Below are 24,886 nucleotides of genomic sequence, written 5' to 3'. Positions count from 1 at the left end.
TGGAAGGCTTTACTGATGATACAGGAGATTCTCTCCCCCCTCCCCCCCCCCCACCTTTTTTTAAAGAATAAAGTATTCTCCACATTTTTGTTCATATGCATATTTCTTATAAAGGAGAGTGTTAAATATGTAACACATAATTATTTTAAAACAAGAATATGTTCAACTTAGAATTTCTAATAATCATATTGAATATAGCTCATAGTAGCTCACAGTAGCTCATAGACTTCTAACTCCTACGTGTGGGCTCATACTAAAAACAGAAACTCTACCTCTTAGTCAATTGCTTAAAGCAGAAGTTTAGAATTGGAACAGCATCTCCAACTCAGGATCCAATGGTGTTTTTATAGATTCTCTGAAACCTGTTGAAATGAACTAATTGCCATTACCAAAACAGAACCTTTGAAGGATTTGCTAGACTGAGAGGTATGAATAGCAAACTGCTTTAGCTTTCACACTCTTTCACATTGCTCAGATCCCAAAGAATCTGCGCTGTAATATCTCACCACTATAACTGGCTGCTGTGAATGCTGCAAAAATATACTATATTAGTGGTTACAATGAAATACCACCAAAATGAAGAACAAAATGAGAGTAAGAGTGATGGTTTTATTAAAAAAATAAATGTACATAGTCCAGATTGACATTAGGGAAAAGAAAATCTCTATTGCTTCTCATTAAGTAAAAATTCTTGTGCTCTTTGCCTTTCCAAATCTGTGGTAAGTAGAACACTAAGATGGTTCCCAAGATTTCTCCCTCCCTTCCCCTCACCACTGCTGGTATACACTCCCCTTTATAATCTTCTCTCCTCGAGTGTGGGTAGGTTACTTTATATGGCAAGAGTGTAGGGATATATTTAAGGTTCCAAATCAGTTAATTTTGAATCAAAAGGGAGATAATTCTGGGTGGGTCTGACTTGATCAGGTGAAAGCCCTTCAGAAGGGACATGAGTCCTTCCTTAGTTGGGAGAGAGACGTTCTTCGATGAAACAAAGAGCCGTGTTGTAAATTGCCTTTGAAAAGGTCACCTCCAGGAAGTGAAAGTCTCAATCCTACAACAAGAAACTGACTTTCTCCCCCAAATCTGAAGGAGTTTGGAAGACGGTTCTGAGTCCTCCTTCCACATTCCAATTGACATGTTGACTACAGTCTTATGAGACCCCGAGCCAGCTAAACTATGCCAGATTCCTGATCCGTGTAAATTGTGAGATTATTGTGTATTGGTCGACATTATTATGTTGTACTGTGTGTAACCTTTTATGCAGCACTAGAAAACTAACCTATCTCTCCACAAGCCATTTTTGTATGTATTTATAATAGTAAAACATTGTCTCAAATTAATTCAGTAAGTAATTATTTACTCTCTACTTTCTAGGAACAATATATATGACAATGTCCATCTCTGCCCCTGAAGAATTTAGACTAATCTGGAAGAATAAGGCAAATTGCTCGAACAAAATAATAAAACTGGCAAGTGCCGTAGGCATGAGACCTATAGAAAGTCCAAGGGAGACTCTGATCAAGGAAGCAGGAAAAAATCATCCAAATATATTGGCATATGGCCTCAGCAGTACTTTACAGTCAAAGCGCATTAGTCATTTGAGTGGATTATAGTTTCTAACATTCTAGCTGTTAGTAGACTATCACCAACTCCAGGCTCCCAAGTAACTTCTGTTGCAAAACACGTGAGGGACTAGTGAGTGATAGGCCTAGTGGTGTAGACATGTGGCGGTGTTAAGAAGCAGCCAGGAAAGAGTTAGCTCTGCCTATGATAACGACAGACAGTCTGTTTCCTTCTCTCTCATTCTATTTGCTGCCTCAACACTTATCCAATTTCTCATCATCCTGATAAGTGCATGGGCTAGAATTCTGTTTGTTCTCTCGGGAGTGAACCGATCACATGCACTGCTTTCACTTTCTCACTTTGCTTTCTCACTTCCTAGCTTGTCACGTCACACCCAGCAAGCTGATTTTGGATTCTAGCTCTCTAATGAAATGAGATTTTCCAAGGTCAACAAAGAGATCTAAATGTGCTGGCCTTTTCTCAGGCATAATCTTCTGCGATCTATCTATAGCATTTGCCATACCTGGATGCTTATATGTCTAATTACTCTTTCTCATGGCCAGAAAAGGAAAAAAAGTCAGATCATACCCTATTCCTTAAATTTTATAAAGCCTTAGGTTTTATAGAGTAAGTAAGGTAGGACCAGTTCAGCAAAGCATGAGGTGTCCTCAAAAATGAGGTCACGTGCTTTTTCTTCGAATCACATCATTCAATGTATCTAAGAATCCAATTACACCAACCAAACTGTCAACCATAAAACTCTGTGATGGTACTCACAACTCATATTGAGCAACTCCTCTCATTCATTATGGATTGGCCTTCTGTCACTTTCTTGGTTATGAAAATCCTCCTCTGGTTCAAGGCCTAGTGGAAGGGCCACCTCTTTCTTTTAACTCCTTCTCTGTTATTCCCATACCATTTCTCCCTCCTTCATGCCTTGCTTACATGTACATGCTTCACTATGCCCTAGTAAAGGATTCTTTACACTCTCATAGAAAAACAACAGGGTTGTTATGAGTAATAATTGGTCAAACCATTATATATTGATGAGGGCCTGTTCTCATTACTCAAATTATTGGCAGTGATGGTGATGATGAGATCTGCTCCTTGTCCTCCACTGGACTGAAAATACCATCAGGGCAGATTAAATGCCCACGGCATTTTTCTCCCAGACTTCACAGGAGTATGTTTAATAAGTTTCTTTCAGATCAGATTGGCTACCGTTTCTCAGAAATTCTTCTTACTTCCCTTATGTGACACTCTGCACTTCCATTTGACCCACTACTCTATGGGCTCATCTATTTGTTCATCAGTGTCTTCATTCATCCATGAGTTTTATATGTTAAGAATTTGTCATTCACTTTCTCTTTTTCTCCTATTTCTCCTGTTTCTCCTATTATACCTTCTTAATAATTACAGTTACCCACTTTCACAACCTAAATTTACATGTGCTCAACTCGCAGACCTCAATTTCCAATGCTGATCCCGCTTTGGCATTTTTATTCCCTACAGGGCATGACCCTGCCACGGTACCCAGCTTCGCTAGAATTAGTCCTTATTTTCTTTTGCCTTGACACCCTCACATCCGCTTGCAGTGCCTGGCAACTGCATGTTCGCAGAGTCTGTCACATCCGTGCCTTTCCTTCCACAGCAGATGAGGCTTTCATTAACTGCAGTGCTCCTTCAATTACCTCTTTTCTGCCTGTGCCTCTTTCCAGGCCCTCCCCTTGCAATCTGTCCTACCCACACACTGCCACCAGATTGATGTTTCTGAAACAAAACTGTAATTGTGTTACTTCCATGTTTAAATATCTTGAATGGTTCCTGGCTCCTCTTTAACTATTAAATAAAGTCTAAGCTCCTTAATTTGATATTGATGGCCCTCTCCAAATGAATTCCTAATTACTTTTGCAGTCTTTTTGATAACTCCCCTACACATCTCTGAGGTTTCAGCATGCTTATGTCTTTTATTGTTACTGTTTCTATGCACATCTTATCTCTCCTCTTAGATTATGAAAATGAAAACTTACTCTACTTGGTACTCCTCTACCAGCCATTCACCCATGCTGTACACATTTATTGACGCCTACTCTCTGTAGGGCATGTAGCATGTGGTCTAGAGAAGGAAAGAAATGAGGCTATCTTTTAAGAACTTAAAGTCCAGCAAGGAAGAAACGATATGAACATAATACTACTACATGGTGGAAGATAAGCATATTAAAGGAATAATATGGGTATTTAGTAAGAGCATTATAGAAAAGCTAACATGTTAATTGAGCCTTAATCCTATAAGATACAGAGGCTTGGATATGCAGAGATGGGAGTACTGGTATTTCAAATGTAGGAATGCCATAGACTAAGGTATAAAGGCAGGAAATGTAAGCATTTATCCGTTGAACAGTGAATAGTTCAGTTGAGAGAAGTTGAAATAAGTTTGGAAAGGTGGTTGGGGCTATTCTACAGAGGGTCTTGGATAACAAATGAGGGAATTAAAAAGTTGGCTAAGGGAGAATTACTAAAGGTATCTGAGCAAGAGACTTGTGTGTTCAGAGTAGGGCTTCAGGAAGAATCATCTGGAAAATGTATGTACAGTGGTTTGGCTAACAGTGGAAAATTGTTGTGGGAAGACCTCTTAGGAGGCTCTAATGACTGTAATATGGATGAGGACCCAAATAGAGCAGTAGCAGTAGGAATGTAAAGGAGAGAGGAGACTGAGAATGAGGTAGTAGGACTTGTTAACAAGTTGGACAATGGGGGGAAAAGTGGCAAGGGTTAAAGGTGATGCTAGGGGTTTAAGTTTCAGATTAGAGGAATATATATGTGTGTGTAAATGTTTTGCAGAGGGAAAAGATGAGTTTAGTTTTGGATATACTTAACTTCAATTGCAAATGCCGTATGTAGATGTATAGTTTTTAAAGAGCCTTCAAAAATGGAATTCATTGTTGCTTTAATTAGCATTTCCCTAACGTCTAAAAATGTTGAACATCTTTATATGAATTTATCGGTCAGGTGTATCTTCTTACATTGTGTGTTAAGAGTTTTTGCTCATTTTTGTATTGGTTTGTAAGAGTTTTTTTTCCAAATATATTTTGGAAGCACCTTATTCATTAAATATATTTTATTTAATATTGTATTATTACTGTACTGTGGATATTCTCTCCCAGTTTGTGACTTGCCTTTTTACTAATGGTGACTTTCAAAAAGCAGAAGTCTTTATTCTTGAAGAAATTGGGTTTATCAACTTTTTATTTTATAGTTAATGCTTGTGGTGTCCTTTTAAGAAAACTTTGCCCAGGTAGTGCAAGTGGGGGCAGTAATTGGCCAAACAGTACAAACTTCCAGGATGCGGAACAATTGGAACTCTCATACATCACTGGTGAGATGTAAATAATACAACCACTTTAGAAAAGGTTTGACAATTTTTAGAATCTAATGTAAATACTATACTACTCAGTAATTCCACACTTAGGTACTCCCCAAGAGAAAAGGAAACATAAACATATATCCCTGCTTATAGGACTTGCATGAGAGTATTCATAGCAGATTTATTCTTAAGAGCTCCACACTGGAAATGGCCTAAATGTCCATTAGCATGTAAATAAATTGTGGGTATCCTTACAATGGAATCCTACTGGAACAATGGAAATGAATGGCTGATATATACAAGAACATTGATGAATCTCAAAAATATTATGTTCAGTGAAAGAAACCAGAACCAGACACAAAGGACTATGCAGTATATGGTTCTGTTTTTAGGAAATGCTAGAACGGTCAAAACTAATTTATAGTGGTAGGAGATCAGTCACTATTTAGAACCAGGGCAGAAATTGCTGGAAAGGGAGTAGAGAAATTTTTTTGAGTGAGGATTACATTGCATATATTGTCAAAGTGTGCAGAACCGTACATCTACTATGGGTTCATCTTATTGTGTGTAAACCATTCCTTAATAAAATTAGTTAAATTCCTTAAAGTTATTAGAGGGGGAGATTAGTAGAAGCATCAAAGGTAGAGGTTGAGTTCTGAGTATGAGTTACATAAAGACAGGATTGGAAGTTCTGAAATTCTGAAGAAATCATAGTGGTAGAAGAATGCCAGAGGCAGATCCTTGGGAAGTACATACTTGTAAGTGCTTGGAGGAGGCAAAGAGAAAGAGAACACTCGGAAAGAAAGGAAGATAATTAGAATGTGAAGTATCAGAAACGAAGGGAGAGGAGAGTATCAGTAAGGGTATTGGGGGTCTTTTATGTATAGGTCCAACTGTCTCTTGCTGGCTGAAAGGCCAAACCATGTAATCCAGCTAGGAGCAAAAGCTGCATCAAACCTCAGTGGAAGATAAAAGCAGAAGAACTGACTTTGGAGAATGGTCTACATGTTTTCTTGCAATGGAAGCACTGGGAAAAATCATGTTCAACTTTTAGAAACATTCTTAACCTTAAACTCTACGGAAGTACCTGGGTTTTCACATCAGTGGCATTGATGTTAGAGCTGAAGACTAGTTAGTGCAAAATAGCAAAAACAGATCTCTGCTGGAAGGCAGCCGGGTAAACTGCATTAGAGCCATAGTAGCAAATATGAAGAAAGGTAGGTGTTTGCCAGCAGCTGTAAAAAGGTGAGGTGACATGGAACAGTGCCAGTTGGTGTGGACAGAAGATGGCTGGGAGGCCTTTGTAAAGCACCACTTCAAATGATATCCACAGTTGTGGCATTACTGGTACCAAGAGTAGCTGAAAAACTAAACTGCAATGTTTTGTGTAGCTGATCGGGTGAAACAGAGAAACTCACCCAAAAAAGCCTTACAGAAGTAACCATTACTGGGAAAGCTGCGGTTAACACAACATGTTCAGTTGTCTTTGAACTCTCAATGAAAGCACAAGAAACTGGGCTGTGTTGTATAACAATGGTCAGAAGAAATGAGTTCATCTTGTTTCTTAGGCATTCCAATACAGCATATTACTTTTTAAAACTAAACGATGAAAGTAAGTCCCTGATCTCCACTGGAATGAAAATGCCTGTGGGGAGAACCATTTACCCTGTGGACCGGTTTGGTGGCTGCTTCTATCTTAGTGGTGAATGAGCCTGGGCTGCCACCAGGCCAAAGAATAAAACAGGGAATGGTTTTACTCAGCACAGGCAAAAGGGATAGAAAACAGAACAGGAAATGACAAAGTTACAGAAAGTTTCAGGAAAGAGAAAAATAAGGAGAGGATGAAAGAGAAAAGATGGTCGTATGATGCTGTGTGGTTGAAGGCAAAGCAAAATGGCTCTTTAGGTAAGCCCGTCTTTAGTCCTGGGTAATGTTAAATTTCACCTCTGAGTATTACTATTACTCCTTTCCAGTAGGACACCTTCCTCCCTCCCTCTCTCCCTCCCTTCCTTCCTTCTCCTCTTCCTTTCTCTGTTTCTCTCCCTCCCTCCCTCCCTCCCACCGTTCCTCCCTCCCTTCATGGAGGTATAATTGACATATAACATTAGTTGCAGGTGTACAAAATAATGACTTGATATTTGTATTGCAAAATGATGACTACAGTGAAATCTGGTTAACATCCATCCCCACACATGTTACACATTTTTTCCTTGTGATGAAAACTTTTAAGATCTACTTTCTTAGCAACTTTCAAATATACAGCACGCTATTGACTGGAGTCACTGTGCTGAATGTTACATCCCTGAGACTGACTTACCCTGTAACTGCAAGTTGGTACTTTTTGGCCTGCTTCCTCCAATTTACCCATCCCCACCAACTCCTTGCCACTGGCAGCCACCAATCTGCTTTCTGGATCTATGAGTGGAAGCCTGTTTCTTGATAGTATGATTATCTAGGATCTTTTGAGCTAGAGGAGAATAATCCTACCTACTGTGAACCAAGTTTCGTGCTGAGGTTGGAGACAGAAAGATGAAAGGACAGTGTTCTGGTCTCAGGTAGACTGGTTGGTGTTAAGAGAGAAAACAAAGATAAGTAAAATACAAAGTGAGAATTCTAAACGCGTATAAAATGAAGACTTATTATAAAAGGCGAATTGCTCACTCATAGATTAGGAGGTGACAGGAAGACCTTTAAAATGGAGTGGAGTTCTGAAGGATAACTGGAAGCAGTCCAGCCAGATAAGCAAGACATTTTAGGAGAGAATTTGTACCAAGACCTGGAAGCTTGGAACACTCTGGATAATAAATTCAGTAACTCTAAGGATTTCTGTGCAGCTGAAGGAAAATGTGTGTGGGTGAAGGGTGGGCCGTGAACTGGGAATGTGTGTACCAGCCATATCAGATCGTCTCATAAAAAGTCATGGATGTCTTGCTAAAGTATTTTAATTTAGAGGTCCTCTGGCAGAATTAGGAATCCATAATGCCACCAAGGCCTAGAAACAAGGCCTTGAAATTATGTGCTTTGATTGAGATTGAGATCCTTAGCCTGTCATATATAGCCTCATACATAGTAGGTGCTATATAAATATATATTGGAAGTTTGAATTTTGAATATTATTTATATATGTAATACTTTATATATTAATACCACTATGCTCGTACCTTCCCAGAGGTTATTATTATTATTCTTATTTTACAGAGAGATTAAATGATGTACCCAAGGTCAGACACTAGTAATGACAGGACCATGATTTCATACCCAGACAGACCAACTCTAGAGCTCACACCTTGGCCTTTAGTCATAGCAAACAATGCTGTCCCTACTCGGGTTAGTAACTAATACTGGGCCAGAATCTGAGTGATTTATATAGCATTCTGGACAAAGTGTTAACATTCAGGGCTGCTAAATTGTACTGAAGAATTTAGAGAGTAATATTTACATGATTATAACAATAATGTTTCTAATTCACTGTAATGGTTTCCTGATTTTTATAGATCTCGATCTTATGAAAAGGAAATTATTACCATAAAATTTACTTTCAGGGTATTGAGCAATACAAGTCAGTCAGTTGAGGTTCACTACACTGAGATCCTGGATCTTTTCTAAGTTTCCGTGGACAGGCACACACTACTTTGGGTAAACGGCATATTTACCAAGGCAAATATGTTTCTGTTATTTGTAGTTTACCATTGCCCCCCCCCCCTTCTTTTGTTTTTAACTCATATGTGTGCAAACAGCTGGAAAGAGAAAAGAAAAAGGGAGAGGGTTTAAATGGATTGAAATTCTGCCAGGACAGCAGTTTCATTCAAAGTGTTTGGTGAGGAAACCTGTAAATGGGCCACTGTCTTTTAAATTGTTTATACTTCTCTAAGTTCACCTAACAGGCAGACTGGGGATGCATGTGAGATCAGAAGATACCACATTTAAATCATTCAGTATAGTATTTTCACACATGAGAATCAGAACAAAAAAATAAAGTCAAGTGGTAAAGATCTATACATAATAGTACATCATAGTTCTCCCCTCTGGTTTCTGCTTTTAAATTCTTTGTCCCATTGAATAGAAACTGGCACAAATCTGTCAGCCCCACAACAAAAGATCTACGTCATCGTTAAGAGTGAGGAGAAAGCCAGGGTCTCTCAGATTCTCTCTTTCTGTTGCTTTCTTTATACATTTCTATTTGGATTCAGGCTTCCTCTCGTGAAAATGTTCCTCTGTTTTGACATGCACCTGGTATAAGTTGAGGAGTGGACGTTTAAAGCTATTTAAAAATATATTTGTATATTTGTAAAGTATTTCAGCAAGGTAGTTTCTGAGTTACTTTTATTGTATGTCCAAAATATCCACTCCCCTTGTCCTCAGGTGTATGTACTTAATGTCTTTGAAATGCTAATAGAATATAGCTAAATAAGGTTTAGAAACTTAGCTGAGATCTTAATACGCCTGGTGGCTTTATGTGTTCACTGTCGCTTTGTATTACCTATGCTTTGGAAGTTTGTAAAATCCCTCAACACTAGTTCATTTGAAAGGCATGAATTTCTTGGGGGAATTTTCTGCATAATCGGCACCCAAGAGGGAAACGAAATTCAAGGACACATTTAAACAACTTTCCTGAAATATCAGTAGCATATGCTTTGTTATGTTTCCACATTGAACACAGGCTGTTGAAGGAATCCTACTGCAGACTTTAAAATCAGTATTATACACAATGTCCCAGTTTATAACAAATATTTTCTAATGTTCCTTTACTCACCAAGAATAAATAATAATACAAATTGTTTACATATATAATTTTTACAAATCAAGAAAATAAGGAAAGTAAAAACGAAAAATGAAAGTTTATAATGGAATTTATTTCACTATGAAGATCTTCAGGTATAACTATACTGGAAGATGCAATGAAATAATCACATGCTTGCAGCTGCTAAAAGGGATTTTGGATTTAGAGAAGTAAGAGAGGAGATTTTGAAAAATCGGGAGAAAATAAAAGATCAGAAGCTGGGTGAATGTTACACTAAAAGCTAGAATATTCTGTTTATATTAAAATCACGCAAAACCACATTGTGCTATGTTTATATGTCAAGTTGTTCTCGGCTTAGATAATTATAAACAGGGTTTCCTTCTATACGTGTGTCCTATGGAGATTTTGAAAATTGTGCAGAATGTGGGAATAGTTTTCATTGTGTGAAACTGTCTCACATTGCAAGATTTGTACGCTCGTAGGCACATGGCCTTTAAATGCCAGTTGCTTTCCTGTATGCCCATTTTTTAGCACTCTAAACGTGGCCCGATGAATATTCAGAATATTCTGCAGGAGGCCATGCCAACTCTACTGAGAACCAAACTGACTCAGTGCTATAGGATTAAGTTTTTAGCAATGGGAGCTTTTAAATATTTTTCTCTCTCTGTCTGTATTCACACACACAGATATTTCCTACATTTTGAACCAGAATTAAACTTAAAAAGATGATGAAATAAACTAAGATTTAATGAAAAACCTTTGAATATAAGCACAGATTACTACATCGTGCTGTGATGAATTGTAACGCTTATACCTCAGTGTTCTTGCCCCAATTGATTCCTTCAGCCATTGCATTGTTGAAGCCCCTCAGTATTAACGAAGGACTTGCTTTGCCCTGCAAATAACACTCATCGTTATTGTAAGGTTTTTTACTTAGAGATATTTCAATTTACTAGAAGTTAACAATGAATAATAACATTTAACATTTTAGCTAGTGCTTTTCCAAAGTGTGAGGAAGAATTGAGTCAACAGATGAGAACTGAAGCTGAGTCATCTACAGAGTTCATCGGTACAACGCAACAAAATCTAACTATTAGTACTTGGGTAGTCATAAGTTATTAACATGACAGTCTGAGTAAGTGGGGCCAGTAAAAGAACTGCAGAAGCATAAGGCGAATGAGTACCTGCTTCAAATCCAGATAATGTAATGAGAAACTCTTAATTAGTATTAAATTTGTGTTCCAAGTATTCAGTCTTTTGAAACCTAGCAAACATTAAAACCTATCAAAAGACAAATATCAAGCAATATATCTGCACAGACACAAAAGACCCTAATAGTTTCATGTCTTAGTTGTGATGAGGAATGATGGAGATGGTTTGCAGTCGGTGATGTTCTGTTAGGGCATAGTCATAAATTGCAAGATTTTTCCTGACATAGTTCTGTACCTACCATGTGTAACTTCCTTAGACAAGCCACTTACCGTACTAAGCCTGAGCTTTCTAATATGTAAAATGAGGATAATTTTTCTCACCTAGTAGAGTTTTCACAAGGCGGAATGCAGGTTGATTTTACAGAATGCACAGCACATATTTCCACATTAAGTCCTCACTAAAGACTGGCAATCATTACAGTAATCGTGTTATTCACATGCCATGGATTCCTGTATGTTCCTAAGGGTTTTCTCTTCATTTAGTCTTGAAATTCTTCTTGCATCAGCATTATGTTCACGACATTAACATAAAGCAGTTACATGATCTACGACAATGATATCATGTTCATCCTGCAGTCGCTTGAGGGAAAACAAAGTTACTGGACTACGTTTTTCATCACTGATTTGTTTGTGCCATACTTAACCACCTACATCACTACTGGTTGTCGGGTGTCATTGGCTGTTGCTATGAGGGATAACATTGCTTTACCTGCTCCTTTTCCAGGCCACTGCTTTCAGAAGGTGTTTCATACATCTAGGTGTCTTTGTTGCTGCCGATGTGAGGGTGAGCGAGGAAGACACTTTTAACTCACCACAGCAGCTTGATTTGCTTAATTCATGTTATAAATATAGGCTTTTATAATATTTCATTTGCTTAAGATGGTTCAAAAACTATTATTTCCTAGATCAGCCTCTCCAAGCATGACACAAAGACCATTGGGCATAATGTTTGATATAGTAATATTTGTAATATGATAATATCTATACAGTTTTTGGCGTGGTGTCAGATATTTTCAAGGTATTGGGAATACAAACCTGTGTGAGAAATGGTTCCTAATCTCTGAGCAATTTACATTTCAGTGAGAAGGACAGGTCCCAAACAAAACCAAATAACCAAGATAAAGATTTTCACGAAGTGCTTTGGAAGGTTGGAGGAAGACTCACATAATTCTGCCTTAGGAAATGAGGAAATTTCTCATCCAAGTGATAACATCTGAACTGGTTCTTGGATGATAAAAGAATGTGTCAGTGTTAATGGGGAAAGGGAGTCCAGGAAGAGAGAAAAACATGAGAGAAGACACTGGACCATGAGAGTGCTGGCAGGTTTTGAGAGGTTTTTCATGAACAGCATTAACAGGACTTAAATGAATTGCAGGTATAGGATTGGAGCTGAAATAGATTAAGGGAGACAAGGGTAATAGTGAGATCTCTTTATTTGAAAGACTAGGTGAGTGATATCACCCAGGGAGAGCATGTTGAAAAAACAAAATAAACAAACAAAAAAAACCAGAACTGGGTTAACATTGTAATCCTCAATCCTGTACCACTTTAGGGAAGGGAAGACCATGAAAAAGGAGGACCAGTCAATGAAAGAATGGAAAGGGTGGGTGGAGAAGGAAGATGTGAAAATGAGAGCAGGGTCCTGGAAATCAAGAATTACAGATGATGCTGGCTGATAGTGCTAGTGATACAAAAATATCTGACTGAACGAAGGTTGATCATAACCTTCATAATTGTGCATCAAGATGTACCTGGTGACTCAAGTGAAAACAATTTTAACGTCACTTGCAGGATGGAAATCAGCATGGAAGGAGGTAAGTCATTGATGGGATGTGAAGAAATAGATGTCAGGATCAAGGTTAGGCTTTTCAATAAATTTTGGTGTAGATACGAAAGAAGAAGACAGCATGGTAGCTTGACAGAGAGGTAAGGTAAGGAGAAGAAAATTTTAGTGCATGAAAGAAGAAAAATGAACATTCCTTGAGCACTTACTGTGTGCCAAATTCTGCTAGGCTCTTTCAGATATGTGAACCTTGAGCATATGCATAGGCTAAAAGGAATGAAGGAGTGAGTGAAATTACAGGAGTTAAAAAAGAAAAAGGGAAAGTTGGAGGTGATAATGGGCAGAGGAAACACCATGAGAGAATTCATCTTCCTAGGTCAGGCATCACTAGAGTGGGTTTAGAGAATGCAAGGTGCACATATTTGGCTGCAAAGTTTTGGAATTTTCATAATTGGGTTTTCTACCTGACATGAACTGAGGGCTTTTCTAACATGGAAATAGATTTGTTAAAATGACAGCTTGGGTTTAATATTAGCTAACATTTACAGAATGTTTACGCCGTGCCACACACTCTGCTAAGCGCTCTGTATGCATTGCTCCCTTTACCCAACAAGCCTGTGGTGGAGATAGTGTTTTCATCCCCATTTTACACAGGAAGAAACTGATTCCCAGAAAGATGAACATTCCAGGTCACAGCACGCGTATGTGGTAGAGCTTAGATTTGAACCCATGCAGTCTGAGTCCAGAGCTTGTGTTTTCCATCCCTCCATTCAACGTTTTATCCAGTAGTGTTTCTGCATAAATTACACAATTACCCTTCGTCCACTCTTACTCTGCACTAAGGGACAGGTTGTGGATATTTGGTTTTCTGCTGTGCTCAAGGAAGGGTGCACTCTACTTCAAGAAGCTCATGAATATCAAAACCTTAATCACAGCTATTTGGATGACACAAAGTTCATGCTTTACAAACCAACCATGACCCCAGTCATATTACAATCAAAGTTGCAAAATAAAGAAACATTCTGAAAAACCTTGTCTGCTTCATTTAGATAACAGTGTGCAGAATGAATTGAAAGATAAAAATGCTCAGCATGTACCATTTCCTTTTCCTTTTTTTTTAAATTTTAAGCCCCATGGTGTTATGGATGATATCATCAGGCAATTTGGTTTGAATATGTTCCATGCTGGACTGTGCAGATTACCCAACTAATGACATGCAAACTCCTTGCCATTGTGACACCTCTCTTCTCACAAGTGGGAATTTCAAGTGACAGACTAAAGCTGTTTGCTATCAATTTTGCAAAAAACACATCTGCCAGATAGCCAAGATTTAGTTCAGAGACTGAAATCAATTAATATTCTAATTTGTTACCTGTCATTAGTGTCACACTAGATTATGCCAAGTCAAAAGTGATAACCTTTACATAACATATGCTCCTAAAGGAATTTGATTTTCAGGATGTTTTATTTTTGCTTAGTGTTGCTCCCTGTGTATACATCCCATTAGAAATTTTTTACACAGGCAGTAAAAACTGTGGTAGATTAAAATAAAGGTGTAAAATATGCAGTTATGAGTTTTTGATAAAACTACATGGCTGTACTTATATAAGTTTTTCTAACTCTAATTTACCGTAATATTTTAAGATTTAGGTAGTTGACTTGTTCTTTTCTATTAAATCAAGTATAGATCTAGCAGCATGATATTTTCATAGGAGTTACCCAGGTCCTTTGAAGTTCTATTAGATTGCTGATCAAAAGTAAACCTCCATGGAGGAACAATGGATCACCTGGGTCTCCTGCCCAGTGTCTAAGAAAGGGACATGGGAGTGGGTCAATAGCTTGGGAAGAAATGAGGTTAGTCAAGGGAAAGAAAGGAAAGAAGGGAGCATTTCATAACTTTTTTCCAGCTGCCTGTTTTCTTATTGCTAAATGGGAGGGAAATATAAAGTACAGAATGGTTGGCTCTAAGTAGGAAAGGCTAAAAGATGGAAGTGTCGCTATAAAGATGAAAACAACTTGCTTTTTTCAGTGTAAATGACACAGTCAAGCACTGGAATAATTCCTAGCATTAAAAATTAAAAATATTTATGATGATTTGATTTTTCAGCATCTTAAGACCTCAAAGCCTACTAGGGTGGTTCAGGACATAAGTTAAACTGACATTCATTCATTTATTCATTCAACAAGTAGATATGGAGTGCCTCCTATGTATCAGGCACCACCTGCGCTCGAACCCCACAAAGAACAGACCCAATTCCTTGCTCTCATAGAGCTTATGCTATTTTGGAGGGAGCCAGAGCAATTTAAAAACAAATAATAAATAGCACCATCTGCAAAGCTGTGCTATGATGAGAAAGCAAGGTTGAGGACAGGAATTGCTGGCAAAGATGAGGTGGGATGAATGGGTTATCATTTTAAGTAGAATGGTTGAGAAAGTCCTTCACTAAGAGGATGACATTTAGGCAAAGCCTAAAAGAGAGGAGAGAATGAGTTTTTTGGCTACATGGGGAACATCCAATCCTATAGTTAATAACATTGCCATACCACTCATATTGTTTACTCTTCTGAAGAAGGAGATGGTGGTGTTCAAGACCAGGCAGAGTATGCATTTTATTTGATGTTATTCATTTCTGCTAACTCATCTCTCTTAAAGCAATCATTTTGGTAAAATATTCAAGTGAGAGTTTGCCCCCATGATACATGCATTTTGGTTTGTGTCTTGTAGTTACGACCTTGAAGTTGTATCAGGATCAGCCATCAGCTTTGTAGCAGAGCAGGAAAGAGAACTTGTGGTTCTCATCCTAGGGCTTCATCTATTGGGCCATCTCCACCTCCACTAGGGTATGGATCTTCCTGTTGAGAATGGTAATTACTGGCAACTATGCCGAGAGCGTCTCTCGGATGAACTTGAATTTGTTAACAGTAGACAGATCAATAAATTATTAGCCACTGATGGATAAGAAGTTGATTCCTTGTAGTTTTTCACTTGGTTTCTCATTGTCCTTATAGAATAATTTTCTTAGGGATTGATAAAATCTCTCACCTGAATTATTGCAACATCCTGTTTATCTTCTGTCCTTGTCTTTCTAGAGCCCATTTTCAACACAGTAGCTAGAATGATCTTTAAAAAACTTGAGTCAGATCCTGGGACACTTCTCCTCAAAACCCTCCAGAGGCATTTTGTTTCACTTATAGGATATTCAAGTTACATAGAATAATTGACAAGGCTCACATGATACGGCCTGTGCTACAATCTGAGTTCCCCTTCTGCCCACCTCCACCTTATTCACTCTACGTAAGGCTCACTAGGCTCCTCCTTGCTGTTTCAGGCAGATTTTTGCCTAAGGGCCTTTGTCCAGAATTCCTACATTTTATAACTCCCCCCCCCCCCGACTTCTTCCAGGGTTCCTTACAAAAGAAACCAGCCCAGCTCATCCTAAAAAATAATGTTTTACCGTCTATGCCCTTCCATATCCCACCTACTCTTCTTCAGTTTCTCTTATTTATGACCACATGACTTTCTATATTTGCATCTAGATGGATTTATTCTTTTCCTCACTAGAATAAGCTTTGTGGGAAAATCTGTTTTCCCAGCATCTGAAAAAAATGTCTAGTTCATGATAAATGTTCACATCTGAAGAAAAAAAAAACCTGTTTCAGATATAAACACCACTGGTTTTGAACTTAGCACTGCACTCATACAAATAAGCTTAACTACAGGTTATTGTTTTTTGTTTAGGTTTTCCTGATGAGAACAAAGAAACATTTAAAAACCATGCAGAAGATTTTGATATATTAGTAAATTAAAGGAAATCAAGCTTGCAATATTGGAAAGTCCATTTTAGCCATTGTTTAGGAATAATCTTTATAATGGAATAATTTCATAAATACAAGTTAAAAATATATACAGTACAACTCATAAACATTAATATTCTAGAGAATAATAGACATTTAAAAAAGACCCCACCTGCATGAAACACAAGGTAGAAATGTTTTATAAACTGGGCTTTCATGTATAAAGTATATTTAAAGACTTAAAAATATTCCATTTCTAATACTCCATTTTATTATTGGAATGCTACCCTGCCAACAATGAACAAAAATCAAATGTAAGTTAAGAGGAGTTCTGTCCCCCGGCACCCCCACCCCCCACCCCGTGCATAAGATCATTTTTTAAGCATTTATTTTTACTCTACCAACCATATATAGTACTTACGTGGAATTTTATGCAACTCATTCATAAACTTCTCCTTCAGCTTTGAAAAGGCATCTTCCTTTCCTTCCCCAGGACTGGCTGGCTCTGTGGCATTATGTGGTAGGACAGTCGCAACAGTGGTGACTGGCGGGGCTGCCAGGGCCTCATGGTGACTCTCGCTCACCATTTTAGGTTCAGGTGAATCTAAGAGGGGAGGGAAGCAAAATAAATAAATAAATAAAACAAAGAACAATTCAAAATGGCTTAACTGATCCCACATCAAAGGTGCACCAGAGATGAAACACATTAGAGAGTGCACCTGCTCCCTGGGTAAATAGTCTATCATTAGCATATTACTTTATGTTGGTTCATAAAGTATTTATGGAACCACAGTGGAGAGTCTTTCCTAGAAGGTAAGACCAGACGTACTTACTGAAAACACTGTCCCAACAATACTATGTGAGCTGTCAAATCTACTAGTTGTTTATACTGCCAGTTATTTATTGTGCGGATTTAACTTCTAACCTGTACATTACAGAACTGTGTATGAAACAGTTGCTGACAACATATATGCTCTATACTCTGAACATTTTGTATTTTCTAAAATGAAAGAAAGATTAAATATTTATATTCAAAATGTTGATAAATGATAGCATGCATTCAAAATATTAGTTACTTTTAAAATGGTTATAGAGAATACTAGTATAACATGGACACTGTAAGATATCAGGAGTGTCCTAGAGAAGTTTTTGAATTTCATTTATTGATGGTACATTTTCCTCCCAGTCATTTATTTTTGACATTTACTGTAGACAATACTGTGATCAATAATTCAGTTGTCTTGCTGGGTAAATGTTTGAAGCCACTGTAAATGTGGCATGATTGACTGTATGTATCAAGGAAATGATGATGAAACATGTCTTGTCTGTCAAACCATTTCTGTTGATTCATCTTGATTAGATTATTGAGTTATTCTATTAAGTTAATGTATTCAATTACTTTAAATGTTTATCTCCAAAATATTAAAAAAAAAAAAAAACAATTAGTCCCGAAGGTAGCCAGTGAAAACCTCTTAGCCTTGAATACAGAAGACCTCAGTTCTGGTTCTATTTCTTGGCTGAATGCATTCTGATTGGACATTTGACCTCTTAATTTATCTGCCTTCTGAAATGTAAAGAAACTGAAACCTGTCTTACCTGGATTTTTTTTAGTACATGTGCAGTGCAGAAGGCGTTCTAAAGAGGCAGGATTGAAGCCCTATTCTCCAACCTAAACATATTCTGGGCTTTAATAATGAATTTTACTGTATGACTTAAGATTTCAGGCAGTGCTGGTAAGAAACGGAACAGGATTTGGGGCAGAAATAGATAAATACAAACATGTCTGGGCAAAGTAACTTCATAGTCTCAGCAGGAAAGTTGATGGACCTGTAAGTCCCTCTTGCAAAGAAATGGAAATAACCAGAAAAGAGATAAAGGATTTTTATAGATTTAGAGTCTTTTGTGAATTAATTATGCATACTTATGTATTTAGTGGAAATAAACAGTAAGTAGAATAATCTCTGATGTATGGATGTATTATTATAATCTTAAAATCCAGAAATTTTTGGATTTCATGGAAGGAGGGGATAGCTGAGGCTCATAAATACACACGGATAATCAGTTTTCATTTTACAAATGTTATTTTTTTTTTAAAGTTTTTAATTTTCCACTAGTAGCTACTAATATAACGTAAAAGGGTAGAGTTAGACAGATAGGGGCTTACATCTTCTCCGTTCCTTAGTTTCTTCATTTGTAAAGTGAGAATAATCCTACCAAAGACAGAAGGTTTTTGAGTATGCAGTGAGGTAATCTATTCAATGAGCTTAGGACTGTATCAATAGATCAGTCAATCGGTCCTTCTGTCCCCCCTCTTACCCTCCCTAGTAATACTTGGCAATCCAGAATTTTCCAGATGGTGGAAAACTGTAGTTTTTTCTCCAACTCAAAGTCACTTTCTAGAAGGTTTTCTTGATTTTCTGATTGTGTTTAGCTTAGGATGTGTCTCCCTGCTAAAATTTGGAGTCTGGTTTGCATAACTTAGGTGAAACTACTGATATTGATAATAACAAAACTTTTATATTTCATGTGAGTCAGCTAAGACTAGAATTATATACACAAACACATACATATGTATGAAATATTAGTATGTATGTATTCAAAAACTAAATTTGGTCCTCTGCTGTGAGAATTACCAGATATGATATGCATTATTTCTTATCTCTATAGGATAGTTGAGGATATTTGAAGAATCATGTTTTACTGTAGAATTTAAAAGAAATTATTGCAGTAAATGCAAATACCTACATACAACAGTGCCATCATTAAGGTATATTGTCTAATTAGGTTTCAGTTCAATTTTTGCATCTTCTAGAAGTGAAGTATTGTTGCTGGTCATCTAGATTGATCAGCTGCCACCCCAAACTCCTTTCTAGCCTTTGTGTGCACAGATGGTTGGGTCCTTTGCCACTCAGGTTGTTGAATATTTTCATGTTGCTCCAGTTTATAATGGAATATAAAACATCTCTACATATGAGTTGAATGATCTAAAAGACTATTTAAAAAATACTTGTTTGATAGAAGTTGGATTTGAAGTATATTCAGTATATTTTTTTAATGAAGCAATGAATATTTTCAATCCTTTTCAGATATGAGGTATGCTTTAGAAGTGTTTTTATCAAAAAAGGTAAAAGCTATAAACTTGCAACTGTTATTTGTCAATGATACTATCTCTATTATTTCTAATTATTTTAAATCAAGAAAAGATTATAGACAATGCTCCTTTTTCTTAACTGTGAAATGAAAGTCTTTCATAAAATACAAAAATATAATGGGCAATTAAGGATCTAATATACTGACAAAGAGACTGTTAATATTCTTACTCCTTCATATTTTGAGAGATAATGCTGTTTGTAAATAGAAAAACTTAGAGCATTTACATGGCTCTTCAATTCATATTTATGGGAATAAAAAGCTTATACTTTACCACTATAACAAAGCACATCTGAAGATACAATAAAACTAATGGGGCTATTGAAAACTAAAGATGCCACTTACTGACCTACTGGGTGCCAAAATACTGTCATTCGTATAATATTCTCAATTCTCATTACACCCTGAAGAGCAATTTGGTCTTACTTTACAGAAAACAGTTGGGATGTGGAGAGGTTAAGTGATTTGTCCTACAAAGATTTAGCCTGATTCAAGGTTCCTTCCACTAGACTACTCTAATAGTAACACTTACATAGTACTAAACAATTAAATTGGTACTGGAAAGATATTTATGATTTTCTTTTGAACTGGTTTACCAGTAAATGGAAAACACAAGTCCTTTTTTTTGCCAATGGGAAACGGGTTACTTAATTTTAGAGTGTAGTCATTTAGTTGGTTAAAGTGGAATTTGGCATCTTGAAATATGCCAAGAGAAATAATATTGGATAGAAAAATAAATTCCCCTCTAGGAGAAAGTTCAGTACGAATGTCACGAGGAAGCAGTTCTCAAAGAAAGGAATACAAATCCTCCTGATAAGCATTTAATTTCACAAATAGTCAAAAACCTAAGACTTAAAATAACAATAAGCTAATATATATTCATTTCTAAATGTGGGTATATGTAGATATGAAGGTGAGGGTTCAGAAAAGTGAGCAATTGGGAAAGCCCATAGAATAGAAAAATACTTTATGGAGGCCAAACTAACAGCATAGAATAAGCTATAAAAGTGTTAAGCGCCTGGGTGGCTCAGTTGGTTAAGGATTAGACTTTGGCTCAGGTCATGACTTCACTGATTGTGATTTCGAGCTTAGTATTGTGCTCTGTGCTGACAGCTTGGAGCCTGCTTTGGGTTCTGTCTCTCTCTCTCTCTCTCTTTCTCTCTCTCTCTCTCTCTCTCTGCCCTTCTCCCACTTGTGTTCTGTCTCAAAAATAAACATTTAGAAAAATACATTTAGAGCTGTAGAAGTACACATTCTTTTTCTAGGATTTCACAGTAAAGAATTAATCTGGGGTGTACAAACAATTTAAAGATGTTTATTTTAACGTATTTGTCACATTACAGAGCAGAAACTATGTAAAGAGAGACTTAAAATTATGGTAATCCATTAAATAAAGTTGTTAAAATTATCTTCACGGTAAATATTTACAAACCTGGAAATACATTGTAAGTGTTAGATGTAAAAAAGCAAATTATTGAACATTGTATGAAATATGTCCAATTTTTCAAAATAAAAAACTCAGTATCAAAGAGGTTGGAAAGATAAATTTAAAATGTTAAATTTGTGGTAGAATCATTTTTTCTCCTGTATGTTTACATTGTCAATATATTAGAAATCTGAATTATTTTAAATTACACAGAGAAAAAAACCTTTAACACTATTTTGCTCTTAAAAACTGCTTCTTGCAGGAAGAGTTTAACTTCCTAGTGCCAGATTTAAAAAAAACTATTTTAAAATGTAATGTAAAAAGCTAAATTGTAGGAAGGGATGATTTAGCTATGTATATAGCAAATACAATATTCAAAGTGACCAGTGGTTAAAATACAATGTAGAAAAAATATTAAGGTATCATAGAGGTTAATACTTTTATGGTACAAAATGAGGAAGATCAGGATTTTTGGTTCCCATGACAACTTCCCTTTGTCCCTTATATTCTTCTTAGTAGGACTTTAATTATGCCTATCTCTAGGTCTATAAATTGATACAGATTTATCAGATTATATAGTGAGATTGTCTACCATACTGCATAAACATAACGATTTTTGGAGGAAGCACTATTTCCATTTAAGTATTGTATTTTATAATAATCACATGCAAAGTTAAAAAGCAAATAGGAGAAAAAGGTAAAAGAGGGGCGCCTGGGTGGCTCAGTTGCTTAAGCTTGCTACTTCAGCTCAGGTCATGATCTCACAGTCCGTGAGTTCAAGCCCCGTGTCAGGACCTGTGCTAACAGCTCAGAGCCTGGAGCCTGCTTTGGATTCTGTGTCTCCCTCTCTCTCTGCCCCTCCCCTGCTCATGCTCTGTCTCTCTCACTCTCAAAAATGGATAAATGTTAAAAAAAAATTTAAAAAGGTAAAAGAGATGCTGAAAATATTACTTTAAAAAAAGCATTCAAAGGCAGAAATGCCCCCAAAATAAAGTAACTATTGAAGTAATTATCATAGAGAATCCAGCAGATACCATGGAATATGTTAGAGTGCATTTTTGAGATGGAGGACAGAATGTAGTGATTTTATTCCATCAGAATTTTCCTTGACCTTCTGTAGGTGTAGGTGGGAACCATAAGAGGATGCCATGTGAATCTTTTCCTTCCTTTCAGAAATGAGGCCCTTAGTTTCAGAGAGTGCTGCCTAAAGACAGCTCAGAGCTGAGTGATCTCTCCTAAATGATTTCCCTTGACTGGAGGGAGCTGCCACGCCCAAGGTTAAACCCACTTCCCCAGGGACAGCCCACATCCAATTGATGAGTGGATGCTGGTATAGAGGCCTGGCCCCTGCCTCAATTTTATCTCTGAAGGGCCCTATAGGATCAGCTAAAGCCTGTGGTGACTGCACCTCAGTTTTTCAGAAACTCGCTTTTCCCAAAACCTGTGTTCCCAGTTTCCCTACCCAGGAAGCATTCCCCAGCAAGCTACATGAGACCCAGAACAGCTCCCTAGGAATCTGACCTATGGACCTATGGCACCCACTCTGCAAGATTTTTTTTTGGGGGGGGGAGAACTAATGTCGAGGTTTCATTTAAATTCTTTCCACACCCAGGGATTTTTAGGCAGTAAGTGAAGTCTAGCAGCATTATACAAATCTTCCACAAGTTTGCAGATGTTTGAATGTCAGGCTTAAAGTATGTCTTCTCTCTAGTTTAAATAGATACTTTCTCTTGAAGGAAGGAAGAGGGAAACTGGAAGTTATATAGTCCCTCTCATGGCGATGACAGCTGACTTCTGGCGATAGTCCCAGTAAAAAGGCGAGAGATGAAAGGTTGTTTTCAGACCTTGGAGCAAATGGAAGCACAGCAGGCCACCTACCTTCATAAACCATAAAAAAGTACAGGCTCCTGGGTCTTTTTCTTCTTTTCTTTCCAAAGTAGATCTAGTTGCCTCCAGATTTTACCTATTTAGCCACAAAAGCCTCCTAAGAGGTACAGGGAGGATTTTGCTTTAGAGTGTGGTTCTCAGGTAGTATTTCTCATAAATAGTTTTGCACATTGAATATAAGTGGCTCTGCCTGCCTTTGAGTATAGAATCGGCATCTCTCCCCGACCCTTAAAATACCACACTACGAACACTGAAAAGGTGTGTAGATTTTTATAATGAAAATGTCTTTGGAAGAGCGCAAGCAGGAAGGAAATACTGAACGCTCACCAGCCGCGTTTCCTAGGAATCTACTTATTTATTGACTTACTGGTTTATTGAGATTGAAGCATGACTGACCTGCAAAGGGCTGTACATATTTAATGTATGAAACTTAATGGACTTGGTAATAAATATATACCCAAGGAACCATCACCACAGTCTCTAGTTCCTGGCTCTGTACAAAGTGCTATATGCCTTCTGTCTCCCTTCTTGTAAACCTGTTTCTCTGCAGCCACTGAGTGCCCTATTGGTTTTCCTTCTTTCTCTATTTCTCTTTCTCTCTCCTTCTCTCTGATCAAAACTCTCTTATTCTCCTTATCTTTTCTCTTCTTCTTAGTTACTTCCCTTCAAAGGGGAGAACAAAAACTTATTGTTAGGTCTCATTTACCATGTACCAGGCACTTGATGTATGTCATGAGTATCTACTGAACCTTATGCTTTATATGAAGGCAGAGAAAAGGAGAATAAGACCCCGATTCTCAACCTCAAGGCAGCCCTTGGGTTTCTTCTAGCTGTCTTTTCCTGCCATTATGGAAACCCAATATGCCCTGCTACGGTATCTCTTGATACCAATAGTGGCAAATTGCAAATCACGGTCATCTTCTTGACATAGTGACACAACTAGAAACATGACATGGATGGCCAAGCGGCAGATGGAAAAGCATGAATAAGAAGTAACAAGTAGGACCAGGAATTAGGAAATTTGGATCCCAAGGAAATAAGCAGAGAAAGGTACAGATGTGAGGCGCTGAAAACAGTAGAATAGCAAACATGTGTATTAAAAACTAGAGATCAAACTTTTTCAATGGCCAGCTACTCTTAGTAGATGTTGGAAAACTTTGATTTATCAAGTTTCTTTTTTCATATTTTTAATGTAAATTCTCTTAAAGTATAATTTGGTTTTCTAGATTTTTTGGTGTTCATCTTCTTCCATTCTTATTGCCCCAGGACAGGCAAAAGCCATTCCTCAAGGTCCATCTTCCTTAAAGGTGGAAGGATACTGGTTGTAATAAGAATTTGATTATTCTCCCATCTCACTCTAGTTTTGATTGTGTGAAAAATAATGTTCTATGTCAAAAAAAAGTCACTACTACTCAGGTATATTTCCAAGTTAGCCCAACTTGTTCAAAATCATTCTTTTCTTTTTTCAACTTTGTTTTCTCTGAGGAGAGACAGATCTAACCCTGGATCCCGCAGAAGTGGGAGGTGGGTAGGAGATGTACTCAAGATATGAACCCCAGTCCTTACCCACTCATAGCTCCTTTTCCGTGAAACTGTCCTGCTCACAGACTCTAATGATGGGCAAGAGTCTAGGTAGAATTCATGGCCACCCCTTCTGCCATATCCACAGTGGATTTATGGAGGGATGAGCACTTGACTCAAGGGCAGCTCACTTAGGTGCTGGCCTAAGGCCAATGACACTATTTGGCATGAAAAAGTGAGTGAGGCACATAAGATTGTCTCCTTTAGGAACTGCAGCTATGAAGTACCTGGAAAAAACTGAGGAATAGAGAAGAAACATGCTTATTGTCACAGAGTTAATAAGTGGTGAAGCGAGGCTTCCAAACACCATGACCACTGTTCAGTGCCATTTGTGCAGTTACCCTGCTTCCTTTGGCCTGGTTTCCAGGTCTGAGTTTATCACATA

General features: G+C 37.4%; 1 protein-coding gene across 4 annotated transcripts in view; it reads right to left on the bottom strand.

Annotated features, from left to right (window-relative positions):
- The window catches only part of SYT1 (synaptotagmin 1), a 557,388-nt gene that overhangs the window by 200,144 nt on the left and 332,358 nt on the right, over positions 1 to 24,886 (bottom strand). For all 4 annotated transcript variants that reach the window (XM_043561579.1, XM_043561578.1, XM_043561580.1 and 1 more), the window contains one exon: positions 16,879 to 17,061. In XM_043561579.1, the coding sequence (XP_043417514.1) occupies positions 16,879 to 17,044 (166 nt within the window). In that variant the 5' untranslated portion in view covers positions 17,045 to 17,061. Of the gene's footprint in view, positions 1 to 16,878; positions 17,062 to 24,886 lie in introns of those variants that run through there.

The sequence above is a fragment of the Prionailurus bengalensis genome, chromosome B4, assembly GCF_016509475.1.
Source record: "Prionailurus bengalensis isolate Pbe53 chromosome B4, Fcat_Pben_1.1_paternal_pri, whole genome shotgun sequence".
In the NCBI taxonomy this organism is placed as follows: Eukaryota; Metazoa; Chordata; class Mammalia; order Carnivora; family Felidae; genus Prionailurus; species Prionailurus bengalensis.
The sequence above is the reverse complement of the archived record's forward strand: the minus strand, read 5'-3'. Positions and strand labels throughout refer to the sequence as shown.